This window comes from Panulirus ornatus, chromosome 11 (genome assembly GCF_036320965.1).
Source record: "Panulirus ornatus isolate Po-2019 chromosome 11, ASM3632096v1, whole genome shotgun sequence".
NCBI classification, from domain to species: domain Eukaryota; kingdom Metazoa; phylum Arthropoda; class Malacostraca; order Decapoda; family Palinuridae; genus Panulirus; species Panulirus ornatus.
In genome coordinates this window covers 59,070,159-59,084,988 of record NC_092234.1, presented here as the reverse complement: position 1 = coordinate 59,084,988, position 14,830 = coordinate 59,070,159, and the positions used below count along the sequence as shown (strand labels likewise).

The 14,830-nt window shown below is 41.7% G+C and overlaps 1 protein-coding gene across 3 annotated transcripts in view; it reads left to right on the top strand.

Moving 5' to 3' along the window:
• The window catches only part of LOC139751578 (CST complex subunit CTC1-like), a 116,918-nt gene that overhangs the window by 83,996 nt on the left and 18,092 nt on the right, over positions 1 to 14,830 (top strand). For all 3 annotated transcript variants that reach the window (XM_071667162.1, XM_071667163.1, XM_071667161.1), the window contains 2 exons: positions 1,953 to 2,251; positions 14,545 to 14,709. In XM_071667162.1, coding sequence (XP_071523263.1) covers positions 1,953 to 2,251; positions 14,545 to 14,709 — 464 coding nt within the window. The remainder of the gene's footprint in view (positions 1 to 1,952; positions 2,252 to 14,544; positions 14,710 to 14,830) is intronic.

Genomic DNA, 14,830 nt, shown 5'->3' with positions numbered 1-14,830 from the left:
GGGGTGACTGTATTGTTGATTGGTTGGTAAGGTTATTTGATGTATGTATGACTCATGGTGAGGTGCCTAAGGATTGGCGGAATGCTTGCATAGTGCCATTGTACAAAGGCAAAGGGGATAAAAGTGAATGCTCAAATTACAGAGGTATAAGTTTGTTGAGTATTCCTGGTAAATTATATGGGAGGGTATTGATTGAGAGGGTGAAGGTATGTACAGAGCATCAGATTGGGGAAGAGCAGTGTGGTTTCAGAAGTGGTAGAGGATGTGTGGATCATGTGTTTGCTTTGAAGAATGTATGTGAGAAATACTTAGAAAAGCAAATGGATTTGTATGTAGCATTTCTGGATCTGGAGAAGGCATATGATAGAGATGATGGAGATGCTCTGTGGAAGGTTTTAAGAATATATGGTGTGGGAGGCAAGTTTTTAGAAGCAGTGAAAAGTTTTTATCGAGGATGTAAGGCATGTGTACGTGTAGGAAGAGAGGAAAGTGATTAGTTCTCAGTGAATGTTGGTTTGCGGCAGGGGTTGCATGATGTCTCGGTTGTTTGATTTGTTTATGGATGGGGTTGTTTGGGAGGTGAATGCAAGAGTTTTGGAAAGAGGGGCAAGTATGCAGTCTGTTGTAGGTGGGAGAGCTTGGGAAGTGAGTCAGTTGTTGTTCGCTGATGATACAGTGCTTGTCGCTGATTTGGGTGAGAAATTGCAGAAGCTGGTGACTGAGTTTGGTAAAGTGTGTGAAAGAAGAAAGTTAAGAGTAAATGTGAATAAGAGCAAGGTTATTAGGTACAGTAGGGTTGAGGGACAAGTCATTTGGGAGGTAAGTTTGAATGGAGAAAAACTGGAGGAAGTGAAGTGTTTTAGATATCTGGGAGTGGATTTGGTAGTGGATGGAACCATGGAAGCGGAAGTGAATCATAGGGTGGGGAAGGGGACGAAAGTTCTTGGAGCATTGAAGAATGTATGGAAGTCGAGAACGTTATCTTGGAAAGCAAAAATAGGTATGTTTGAAGGAATAGTGGTTCCAACAATGTTATATGGTTGCAAGGTGTGGGCTATAGATAGAGTTGTGTGGAGGAAGGTGAATGTGATGGAAATGAGATGTTTAAGGACAATATGTGGTGTGAGGTGGTTTGATCGAGTAAGTAATGAAAGGATAAGAGAGATGTGTGGTAATAAAAAAGAGTGTGGTTGAGAGAGCAGAAGAGGGTGTTTTGAAATGGTTTGGTCACATGGAGAGAATGAGTGAGGAAAGATTGACAAAGAGGATATATGTGTCAGAGGTGGAGGGAATGAGAAGTGGGGGACCAAATTGGAGATGGAAAGATGGAGTGAAAGAGATTTTGAGTGATCGAGGCCTGAACATGCAGGAGGTTGAAAGGAGTGCAAGGAATAGAGTGAATTGGAACGATGTGGTGCACAGGGGTCGACGTGCTGTCAGTGGATTGAACCAGGGCATGTGAAGCATCTGGGATAAACCATGGAAAGTTTTGTGGGGCCGGGATGTGGAAAGGGAGCTGTGGTTTCGGTGCATTATACATGACAGCTAGAGACTGAGTGTGAACGAATGTGGCCTTTGTTGTCTTATCCTAGTGCTACCTCGCGCGCATGCGGGGGAGGTGGTTGTTTTTTCATGTGTGGTGGGGTGATGACGGGAATGAATAAGGGCAGACTGTGAATAATGTACATGTGTATATATGTGTATGTCTGTGTGTATATATATATGTATATGTTGAGATGTATAGGTATGTATATGTTCGTGTGTGGACGTGTATGAATATACATGTGTATGTGGGTGGGTTGGGCCATTCTTTCGTCTGTTTCCTTGTGCTACCTTGCTAATGCGGGAGACAGCGACAAGGTACAATAAATAAATAAATGAAATATTCCATTTCCAACTTCTAAGACTCATACAAAAATACAGAATATATGGTTCTAGTTTTATGATTTCAGGGTGTCATTTCTGCTGTTATTGATAAAGAAGCTGGAGTGTATGAACTTGATGGCCGGATTCGCCTAGTCATCTCTTACCTGCTTGAACTTACTGGAGAACTTTGGAATAATGATTTGTTAGAAGATCATGTCCAAACAGTTACAACAGCTGGGGTGTCTGACAGGTTATCAGGAGTGAATAGACTGTATAATTGCATTGATGTTGGAGACTATGTGATGGTCTATCATGCACACCATTCCAAGATTGCTGGGATACTGCATCTTATATGCTGTGGAAGAAGCTTTGTTAGAAAGAAAAGGTAAGCATATACTTTAGGATTTATTTATCTTACCTTCCTACACAAGGATCCCCTTTTATGTTGTTCCTGCAGCATTAAGAATGGGTAAGGACAGGACAATTGAGCTCTAAGTGTTCAGTGCTTTTGGTATGGAACATTGATTGTGATATTATGTGCAACCAAAAGGACAGGCATAGTAAGTATGAAAAGGAATCTGAAGCCTGAACAAGGAGTTAGAGGGACTCTGGAAAGACAGAATCCTGGACAAACAGAGAGGGTAAAACCTGACACTTAGTTTAGAGATGTGCTGCATGTGTGATGATGAGCAAATCACCAGATGTTATATGTGGAGTTAAAAGGGGGTGGGACTCTCCCAGTTTTGAGTGTTGGGGGCAGAGTGGAATTGAAGATGATGCCAGTCACCATAGGTGAGGTAAATGGGAGACAAACAAAAGTGCTGAGAGACATAATGTGTTCTGCTGCAGTAATTCAGCATGGCCTGTTGGAGTTAAGATTATTCACAGGTGAGATGAAAACTGTTGTTAATATATGGAACTAACCCAGTAAAGTAGATGCAATATAGCTTGGTTCAGTATAATGACTGTGGTATAGCACAAACACCTAAATTTCTCATATAATTTCATTATAATATGAGCTGTTGCAATTTAGCATGAACCCAGCCGGTTGCACACTATGGTGTCCCAGTGCTGTGCATGCCACACTGTCCACCATATCATTTCTCTTTTAGTATTCAAGAGTAAGAACACACCCTTTATCTCTTGTATATTTTTACTATTCTGCCAACTTGAACTAGTCACTGCTATGCCTAGGTGACTAGCAGGTACTCCTGTTGCAAGTGGAGCTGTTCAAGGTACTGAATGAACTTCAACATGAGTCTATCACATAAGCACTTGTTCACTGTCTTGACTTTAGAGTAACATGCATATCTTAAAGGAGAAAAGCAAATCTGTCAGGAAGACCTTTCCCCAGCAATCAGTTTTGAAGGTGGCAATATATCTCAGAATGCCAGCATATGTGAAACTGGAGGGTGCTTTTTCATGTAACCCTTTAAAAAATCTGTAGAAAATTTGGCAATTTCAAGATTAATGGAGAGAGTTTCTCTTCTTGAGCTATCAGAGGTTTTATCAGTATAAGAATGAAAAAAAAAAAATGTAAGTTGGGCTCATGCTTCACTGCATAATTACAAGAATAATATGTAATCATCCTGCACATTCTGCTAAACAGCCTCACCCGACATCATAGATGTATTCTTGCCACAAAGGAAACAGTACTTTTTAGCAGTTTTGTATGACTTAACATGAAATTTAATGCTATTTTCTTTTACTTATTACATACAGAGTGTGTAGTATTATGATTTATACAAAATAACTTGTTAAAAGAACTGAATGTTAAAAGAACTGAATGTAATACTTTTGAGGTATATTATGTGACGTGTGAATGGCATCATGTGAGGAGGGTCATGAAGGTGCATGTTTTGGCTTACCAGCCAGCCAGGCAAGTGATTCCATACCACTCTTTCCTGTTTGTGAAGCTAAACTTATTGTGCTTCCAAATTTTATCAGCACATTTCATTTTGTGAGGAGATGAAATGTAATACATGTTTGAATATTATTTATTATGAGAGCAGTAATGCTTTGTAAATAATGAATGAAATTCAGTTCAGTTTGTAGGTAGTAGTTGGTAGGCATCTAACAACCAAAGAGGTATATTTCCAGTACTACCAGCCTGAGTGTCGGAAGGGTGAGTGACGGCTGCGTAGTAAGCCAGCACTTCAGGGGTTGTCAAGTTGCACTTCTCTGACCCAGTTAAGAAAAGCGCCCCAACCCACTTGGGTATTTTATCTTAACAACTTTGTTCGACTCCAAGGACATCCTCAAGCACCACAGGTCCATCCGCACCTGCTTTGATTCTAGGCTAAGAAAAGTGCCTCGACCCACTCGAATATTTTATCTCAACTTCGTTCAAATCTCATGACGCTTTCAAAAACCACAGGTCTCTACCTATGTCAATTTTAGGCTCAGAAAAGCACCCTGACCCATTTGGTTATTTTATCTCAACAACTTTGTACTTCTCTCAGGATGCCCTCAAACACCTGTGTCGATCTTAGGTTCAGAAAAGCAAACTGACCCACAGATATTTTATATCAATAACTTCATGATAGAGTGGCAGATATAGGGTGTTTTGGTCGAGGTGGTGTGCAAAGTGAGAGGGCTAGGGAAAATGATTTGGTAAACAGAGAAGAGGTAGTAAAAGCTTTGCGGAAGATGAAAGCCGGCAAGGCAGCAGGTTTGGATGGTATTGCAGTGGAATTTATTAAAAAAGGGGGTGACTGTATTATTGACTGGTTGGTAAGGTTATTTAATGTATGTATGACTCATGGTGAGGTGCCTGAAGATTGGCGGAATGCGTGCATAGTGCCTTTGTACAAAGGCAAAGGGGATAAAAGTGAGTGCTCAAATTACAGAGGTATAAGTTTGTTGAGTATTCCTGGTAAATTATATGGGAGGGTATTGATTGAGAGGGTGAAGGCATGTACAGAGCATCAGATTGGGGATGAGCAGTGTGGTTTCGGAAGTGGTAGAGGATGTGTGGATCAGGTGTTTGCTTTGAAGAATGTATGTGAGAAATACTTAGAAAAGCAAATGGATTTGTATGTAGCATTTCTGGATCTCGAGAAGGCATATGATAGAGTCGATAGAGATGCTCTGTGGAAGGTATTAAGAATATATGGTGTGGGAGGCAAGTTGTTAGAAGCAGTGAAAAGTTTTTATCGAGGATGTAAGGCATGTGTACGTGTAGGAAGAGAGGAAAGTGATTGGTTCTCAGTGAATGTAGGTTTGCGGCAGGGGTGTGTGATGTCGCCATGGTTGTTTAATTTGTTTATGGATGGGGTTGTTAGGGAGGTGAATGCAAGAGTTTTGGAAAGAGGGGCAAGTATAAAGTCTGTTGGGGATGAGAGAGCTTGGGAAGTGAGTCAGTTGTTGTTCGCTGATGATACAGCGCTGGTGGCTGATTCATGTGAGAAACTGCAGAAGCTGGTGACTGAGTTTGGTAAAGTGTGTGAAAGAAGAAAGTTAAGAGTAAATGTGAATAAGAGCAAGGTAATTAGGTACAGTAGGGTTGAGGGTCAAGTCAATGGCAAGTAAGTTTGAATGGAGAAAAACGAGGAAGTAAAGTGTTTTAGATATCTGGGAGTGGATCTGGCAGCGGATGGAACCATGGAAGCGGAAGTGGATCATAGGGTGGGGGAGGGGGCGAAAATCCTGGGAGCCTTGAAGAATGTGTGGAAGTCGAGAACATTATCTCTGAAAGCAAAAATGGGTATGTTTGAAGGAATAGTGGTTCCAACAATGTTGTATGGTTGTGAGGCGTGGGCTATGGATAGAGTTGTGCGCAGGAGGATGGATGTGCTGGAAATGAGATGTTTGATGACAATGTGTGGTGTGAGGTGGTTTGATCGAGTAAGTAATGTAAGGGTAAGAGAGATGTGTGGAAATAAAAAGAGCGTGGTTGAGAGAGCAGAAGAGGGTGTTTTGAAATGGTTTGGGCACATGGAGAGAATGAGTGAGGAAAGATTGACCAAGAGGATATATGTGTCGGAGGTGGAGGGAACGAGGAGAAGTGGGAGACCAAATTGGAGGTGGAAAGATGGAGTGAAAAAGATTTTGTGTGATCGGGGCTTGAACATGCAGGAGGGTGAAAGGAGGGCAAGGAATAGAGTGAATTGGATCGATGTGGGATACCGGGGTTGATGTGCTGTCAGTGGATTGAATCAGGGCATGTGAAGCATCTGGGGTAAACCATGGAAAGCTGTGTAGGTATGTATATTTGCGTGTGTGGATGTATGTATATACATGTGTATGGGGGTGGGTTGGGCCATTTCTTTCGTCTGTTTCCTTGCGCTACCTCGCAAACGCGGGAGATGGCGACAAAAAAAAAGAAACAAGAAAAAAAAAACTTCATACTACTCCCAGGATGCCATCAAGCACCACAGGTCTGTACCTGTGATGATTTTAGACTAAGAAAAGAGCTCCGACTCACTTCCGACCCACTCGGGTATTTTATCTCAACAACTCCGTTTGACTCCGATGATGCTATCAAGCAGCACAGGTCTGTTGTACTTGTGTCGATTTTAGGTTCAGAAAAGCACACTGACCCATTCTGGTAAGTTATATCAACAACTTATATAACTCCCAAGAGACCGTCAAGCACCACATGTCCGTACCTATGTCGATTTTAGGCTAAGAAAAGTGCCCCAACCCCCTCAGGTATTTTATCTAAACAACTTTGTTTGACTCCCAGGATTCTCTCAAGCACCACAGGTCTGTTGTGCCTGTGTTGATTTTAGGTTCAGAAAGGCACCTCTACCCACTCGGGTATTTTATCTCAACAACTTTGTTCAACTCTCAGGATGCCCTCAAGACCATAGGTCCCGAACGTTTGTCAATTATAGGTTCAGAAAAGCACCCTGACCTACTTGGGTATTTCATCTCATCAACTTCGTACTACTCCCAGGGTGCTGTCAAGCATAACAGATCCCTCCGTACCTGTGTCAATTTTAGGCTAAGAAAAGCACCCAAATCCACTCAGGTATTTTATCTCAACAGTTTTGCACTACTCCCAGGATGCCATCAAGCATAAAGGGTACAGACCTGTTGTGCTTAAGGGCATCCTGGGCGTGGTACGAAGTTGTTGAGATAAAATACCCGAGTGGGTTGGGATGCTTTCCTTAGCCTAAAATTCACACAGATAAGGAGGGACCTGTGGTGCTTGAGAGCATCCTGGGAGTCGAATGAAGTTGGGATAAAATAACTGAGTGGGTCGGGACGCTTTTCTTAGCTTAGAATTGACACAGGTATGGACCTGTGGTGTTTGAGAGTGTCCTGTGAATTGAACGAAGTTGTTGAGATAAAATACCTGGGTGGGTCGGGGCACTTTTATAAGCCTAAAATCAAGACAGGTACTGACCTGTGGTATTTGATGGCATCCGGGAGTAGTACAAAGCTGTTGATATGTAATACCTGAATGGGTCAAGGCACTTTTTTTAGCCTAAAATGAATGAAGTTGAGTTAAAATACCCAAGTGGGTCAGGCATGTTTCTGAACTCAAAATCACCACAGGTATAGATCTGTGGTGCTTATGGCATCCTTGGAGTAGTATGAAATGTTTGATATAAAATACCTGAGTGAGTCATTGCACTTTTCTGAATCTAGAATTGACTTAGGTACGGACCTGTAGTGCTTTAGGGCGTACTGGGAGTAGTACGAAGCAGTTGAGATAAGATATCTGAGTGGGTTGGGGTGCTTTTTTGAACCTAAAATTGACACAGGTATGGACCTGTGATGCTTGAGTGCATCCTGGGATTTGAATGAAGTTGTTGAGTTAAGTACCCGAGTGGGTCGGGGTGCTTTTCTTTGCTTAAAATTGACACAGGTACAGGCCTGTGGTGCTTGAGAGAGGTCAAACAAAATTGAGGTAAAATACCCGAGTGGGTTGAGGTGCTTTTCTGGACCTAAAATTGACAGGTAGGGACCTGTAGTGTCCTCGGAGTTGAACAAAGATGTTGAGATTAAATACCTGAGTGGGTTGGGGTGCTTTTCTGAGCCTAAAATTGACACGTACAGACCTTTGGTGTTTGATGGGTTGTTGCACTTTCCTGAACCTAAAATCAACACAGGTACAGACCTGTAGTGCTTGATGGGTTGTTGCACTTTCCTGAACCTAAAATCAACACAGGTACAGACCTGTAGTGCTTGAGGGGATACTGGGAGTGATACGAAGTTGTTCAGATAAGATATCCAAGTGGGTCGGGGTGTTTTTCTGAACCTAAAATTGACACAGGTATGGACCTCTGGGGCTTAAGTGCATCCTAGGATTTGAATGAAGTTGAGTTAAATACCTGAGTGGGTCGGGGTGCTTTTCTTAGCCTAAGATTGACACAGGTACAGTGGATCTGTGGTGCTTGAGAGCTTCCTGGAAGTCAAATGAATTTGTTGAGATAAAATACCCAAGATGATCGGGGTGCTTTTCTTAGCCTGAAATCAACACAGGTACGGATGGACCTGTTGTCCTTTAGAGCATCATGGGAGTCGAGCGAACTTGAGATAAAATATCTGAGTGGGTCAGGGCGCATTTCTTAAACTAAAATTGACGCAGGTACAACGGACCTGTAGTGGTTGATGGTGTCCTGGGAGTAGTAAGAAGTTGTTAATATGAAATACCTGAGTGGATTGTTGCACTTTTCTGAACTTAAAATTGATGCAGGTATGGACCTGTAGTGCTTGAGGGCATCCTGGGAGTAGTACAAAGTTGAGATGAAATACCCGAGTGGGTAGGACAGCTTTTCTTAGCCTAAAATTAACACAGGTATGGACCTGTGGTGCTTCAGAGCATCCTGGGAGTCAAATGAAGTTATTTTTTTAATTATACAGTGTCGCTATCTCCCGCGTTAGTGAGGTAGTGCAAGGAAACAGACGAAAGAATGGCCCAACCCACCTACATACGCATATATATACATATACATCCACACATGCACATATACATACTTATACATCTCAACGTATGCATATATATACACACACAGACATATACATATATACACATGTACATAATTCATACTGTCTGCCCTTATTCATTCCCGTCGCCACCCCGCCACACATGAAATGACAATTTCCTCCCCCGCATGTGCGCGAGGTAGCGCTAGGAAAAGACAACAAAGGCCACATTCGTTCACACTCAGTCTCTAGCTGTCATGTATAATGCACCAAAACTACAGCTCCCTTTTCACATCCAGGCCCCACAAAACTTTCCATTGTTTACCCCAGATGCTTCACATGCCCTGGTGCAATCCATTGACAGCACGTCGACCCTGGTATACCACATTGTTCTAATTCACTCTATTCCTTGCTCACCTTTCACCCTCCTGCATGTTCAGGCCCGGATCACTCAGAATCTTTTTCATTCCATCTTTCCACCTCCAATTTGGCCTCCCACTTCTCCTCGTTCCTGCCACCTCTAACACATATATCCTCTGTCAATCTTTCCTCACTCATTCTCTCCATGTGACCAAACCATTTCAAAACACCCTCTTCTGCTCTCTCAACCACACTCTTTTTACCATCACACATCTCTATTATCCTTTCATTACTTACTCGATCAAACCACCTCACACCACATATTGTCCTCAAACATCTCATTTCCAGCACATCCACCCTCCTCCACACAACTCTTATCTATAGCCCACGCCTTGTAACCATATAACATTGTTGGAACCACTATTCCTTCAAACATACCCATTTTTGCTTTCCAAGGTAATGTTCTCGACTTCCAAACATTTTTCAACTCTCCCAGAACTTTTGCCCCACCCCACCCCCCATGATTCACTTCTGCTACTATGGTTCCATCCCCTGCCAATTCCACTCCCAGATATCTAAAACACTTCACTTCCTCCAGTTTTTTTCCATTCAAACTTACTTGCCAATTGACTTGTCTCTCAACCCTACTGTATCTAATAACCTTGCTCTTATTCACATTTACTCTGTTTTCTTCTTTCACACACTTTACCAAACTCAGTCATCAGCTTCTGCAGTTTCTCACCTGAATCAGCCACCAGCACTGTATCATCAGCAAACAACAACTGACTTACTTTCCAAGCTCTCTCATCCACAACAGACTGCATACTTGCCCATCTTTCCAAAACTCTTACATTCACCTCCCTAACAACCCCATCCATAAACAAATTAAACAACCATGGAGACATCACGCACCCTTGCCGCAAACCAACATTCACTGAGAATCATTCAGTTTCCTCTCTTCCTACTTGTACATATGCCTTACATCCTCGATAAAAACTTTTCACTGCTTCGAACAACTTGCCTCCCACACCATATATTCTTAATACCTTCCGCAGAGCATCTCTATCAACTTTATCATATGCCTTCTCCAGATCCATAAATGCTACATACAAATCCATTTGCTTTTCTAAGTATTTCTCACATACATTCTTCAAAACTAACACCTGATCCACACATCCTCTACTACTACTGAATCCACACTGCTCTTCCCCAATCTGATGCTCTGTACATGCCTTCACCCTCTCAATCAATACCGTCCCATATAATTTCCCAGGATTACTCAACAAACTTATACCTCTGTAATTTGAGCATTCACTTTTATCCCCTTTGCCTTTGAACAGTGGCACTATGCAAGCATTCCACCAATCCTCAGGCATCTCACCATGAGTCATACATACATTACATAACCTTATCAACCAGTCAACAATTCAGTCACCCCCTTTTTTTTTTAATAAATTCCACTGCAATACCATCCAAACCTGCTGCCTTGCCGGCTTTCATCTTCCGCAAAGCTTTTATTACCTCTTCTCTGTTTACCAAATCATTCTCCCTAACCCTCTCACTTTGCACACCACCTCGACCAAAACACCCTATATCTGCCACTCTATCATCGAACACATTCAACAAACCTTCAAAATACTCATTCCATCTCCTTGCATCACCACTACTTGTTATCACCTCCCCATTAGCCCCCTTCACTGATGTTCCCATTTGTTCCCTTGTCTTACACACTTTATTTACCTCCTTCCAAAACATCTTTTTATTCTCCCTAAAATAGGGGATAGGGGAGAAAGAATACTTCCCATGTATTCCCTGTGTCGTAGAAGGCGATTAAAGGGGGGAGGGAGCGGGTGGCTGAAATCCTCCGCTCTCGTTTTTTTTAATTTTCCAAAAGAGGGAACAGAGAAGGGGGCCAGGTGAAGATATTCCCTCAAAGGCCCAGTCCTCTGTTCTTAACTCTACCTCGCTAATGCGGGAAATGGCGAATAGTATGAAGAAAGAAAAGTTTAATGATACTCTCACCCCAACTCTCATTTGCCCTCTTTTTCACCTCTTGCATCCTTCTCTTGACCTCCTGCCTCTTTCTTTTATACATCTCCCAGTCATTTGCATAATTTCCCTGCAAAAATCATCCAAATGCCTCTCTCTCCTTGTTCACTAATAATCTTACTTCTTCATCCCACCACTCACTACCCTTTCTAATCTGCCCACCTCCCACGCTTCTCATGCCACAAGCATCTTTTGCACAAGCCATCACTGCTTCCCTAAATACATCTCATTCCTCCCCCACTCCCCTTACGTCCTTTGTTCTCACCTTTTTCCATTCTGTACTCAGTCTCTCCTGGTACTTCCTCACACAAGTCTCCTTCCCAAGCTCACTTACTTTCACCACTCTCTTCACCCCAACATTCTCTCTTCTTTTCTGAAAACCTCCACAAATCTACACAGGTATGGATGGACCTGTGGTGCTGGATGGCATCCTGGGAGTAATATGAAATTGTTTAGATAAAATACCTGAGTGGGCGCTTTTCTTAGCCTAAAATCGACACAGGTGCGGGCAGGCCTGTGGTGCTTCAGATTGTCCTGGGAGTCGAGCAAAGGTGTTGAGATAAAATATCCGGTCCCACTGAGGTATTTTATATCGACAACTTGGTATTACTCCCAGGATGCCATCAAGCACCATAGGTCTGTTCCTGATTTGATTTTAGGATAAGAAAATGCCCCAACCCACTCGGGAATTTTATCTCAGCAACTTCGTTCAACTCCCAGGGTGCCTTTAAGCACCACAGGTCTGTACCTTGTCAATTTTAGTTTCAGAAGAGTGCCCAGACTCACTCAAGTATTTCATCTCAACACCTATGTACTCCTAGGATGCCAACAAGCACCACAGGTCCCCATGCATGTGTTGATTTTAGGCTAAGATAAGCACCCCGACCTGCTTGGGTATTTTATCTCCACAAGTTCGTACTACTTCCAGCACTATAGATTCATCCGCACCAGTGTCAGTTTTAGGCTGAACAAGTTCGTTTGGCTCTTACAACACTCAAGCACCACAGGTCAATTTTAGGCTAAGAAAGGCACCCTGATCTACTAGGGTATTTTATCTCAACAACTTCTTAATACTCCCAGGATGTCCTGAAGCACCACAGGTCTATTCTTGTTACGATTTTAGGTTCAGAAAAGCGCACCAACTTACTCAGGTATTTCATATCACCAACTTTGTACTATTCCCAGGAAGCCATCAAGCACCACCTGTATGGACCTCCTTGACATCTCCTCATGGATTGACTAATGCATATGGTAACAGTGCATGGGATACCATTACAAGCTTGAATGGTTGTATATTTTTCCTTGAGGTAGAGGGAGCCATTTCTAGACTTATCATATAAGCCCATTAGAACATATAAAAAGAACATATTATGGCTCCTGTGCCCAACAACACTGATATTAGTAATAATTGTGAATACCTATATGGGAGTAAAGATATGGCACACGTACAAGGTTAAGAGGTAGGGCAAAAGAAGCGTAAAACTCTCTCCCTGTAGTACAAACAGAAATCAGAAGGGGATTGCTGCTGGAAAGCCTCCCCTCCTGTGTTATCACTTTCCAGAAATTGGATTAGACAAGGAGCACAGGGAGGAATTTTCCTTTAAGGCTTGGTTCCAGATGCTACCTTGCCAAGTGGGAAAGATAAACTTGTATGAAGAGAAAAATTATGGAAGGAAAACACATTATGCTGTCTGTATACACCTACTCCACCCTGTAGAGCTTAAAAGAAAGTTAACAATAAGTATATTTTGAGATATGTTCAGGTTGAGAGAGCAGAAGAGGGTGTGTTGAAATGGTTTGGACGTATGGAGAGAATGAGTAAGGAATGATTGACAAAGACAATATGCGTGTCACAGGTGGAGGGAACAAGAAGTGGGAGCCCAAATTGAAGATGGAAGGATGGAGTGAAAAAGATTTTGAGTGATCGGGGTTACACAGGCGGATGAGAGGTGTGCAAGGAATAGAGTGAATTAGAACGATTTGGTATACCGGGGTTGATGTGCTATCAGTGGACTGAACCAGGGCATGTGAAACATCTGGGGTGAACCATGGAAAGGTGTGTGGGGCCTGGATGTGGATAGGGAGCTGTGGTTTCAGTGCATTACATATGCCAGCTAGAGTCTGAGTGTGAATGAATGTGGCCTTTTTTGTTTGTTTTCCTGGCGCTACCTTACTGAAGCAGGAGGTAGCAATGCTATTTCCTGTGGGGTGGGGTAGCACCAGGAATGGATGAAGGCAAGCAAGTATGAATATGTACATATGTATATATGTGTATGTCTCTGTATGTGTATGTATATGTTGATATGTATATGTATGTATATATGTGTGTATGGGTGTTCATGTATGCATATGTATATATGAGTGGATGGGCTATTCTTTGTCTGTGTCCTGGCGCTACCTTGCTGACCAGGGAAATGGTGATCAAGTATAATAAAAAAAAAAATGTTCAGGTTTATTTCCATATATGAAAGCTTGATGAGGTGCTATTAGACTGACTGCTTGAGGCTACACCATTAGTAAAACTTATCTCTAATCAAGTTGTACAATCATCATTTCATGAAATAGATTGCAGTCTCATCAAAGAAATCCTTGTTTCAAATGAGTCCACTCTGTCCACTCTGAGTGTAGCACAGCTTTGAGATGCTGGAGCCCAAAAAAGGACTCTTTCAGAGAGGGGTCCATGGGTAATTGCAAATAAATAGTAAATTAAACTTGCTCAAGTTTTTTCAAAAGTGTTTTAGTCATGTTTATTTGATTCATTGCTTGCATTGCTGTAGTATCTTATTTCTTTATTTGAAAGTAATATTCATGTCTTTCAGCCAGAGGCTACAGCTGCTTATTGAGTGTTTTTGACTTTGTATTAATTTGTCATGGTTTTCCTAATAACCCCTTTTTCCTTGACTTCTTTCAGATTTGTTTTTAAGTAGTAATTAGCTTAGGATTTGAATTTTATCCACTGTAAAATTGAATATTCATGGAACCACTAAATACTCAAGTATTTTGTGTTAATCTTGGAAAATTACAACATGTAGGAAAAGTATTCAGAAAATTCTATAGAAAAAGCTCACATGGCCTTTGAAGAGTCCTTCAAAAATCCTTGAATATAATATCTCTGAAGTATGGGAACCTTTGAACAGTGGAAGATAGAGATAGGCATAAGTAAAGAAAGTGTAAGAGACAGATATGGAATAGCACTTTTTGTTAAACATATTTCACACATTCACCATTTCCCACATTAGCAAGGTAGCATTAAGAACAAGGGACTGAGCCTTGGAGGGAATATCCTCGCTTGGCCTCCTTCTCTGTTCACTTTTTTTGATAAATGATTTTATATTTTCTGAAATGATCTATGAAAAATATGTCCCACTCACCAAGTTTTATCATCAACAGGAACTCTCCTGTCAACTCAGAAATTAGGAAGAGTCAAAGTTCAGTTGTGGACGTGGTGCATGCTTATAATCCAGGGATTTTAGGCCTAATTTGGCTTTTAAATCTCCAGAGTTGCTTGATTGCTGCACTCTGTCCAGGAACTGTGGATGAGAAATATATTAAGAGGTTTGTTTTTTTTGCATGTTATTTTAGAAGTAATGTATACCTTTATTAGAATTAATTTTATATGCTAAAATTTATGTTTATACATATACTTTCAGAAGAATTTTAGCATGAGTAGCTTTGC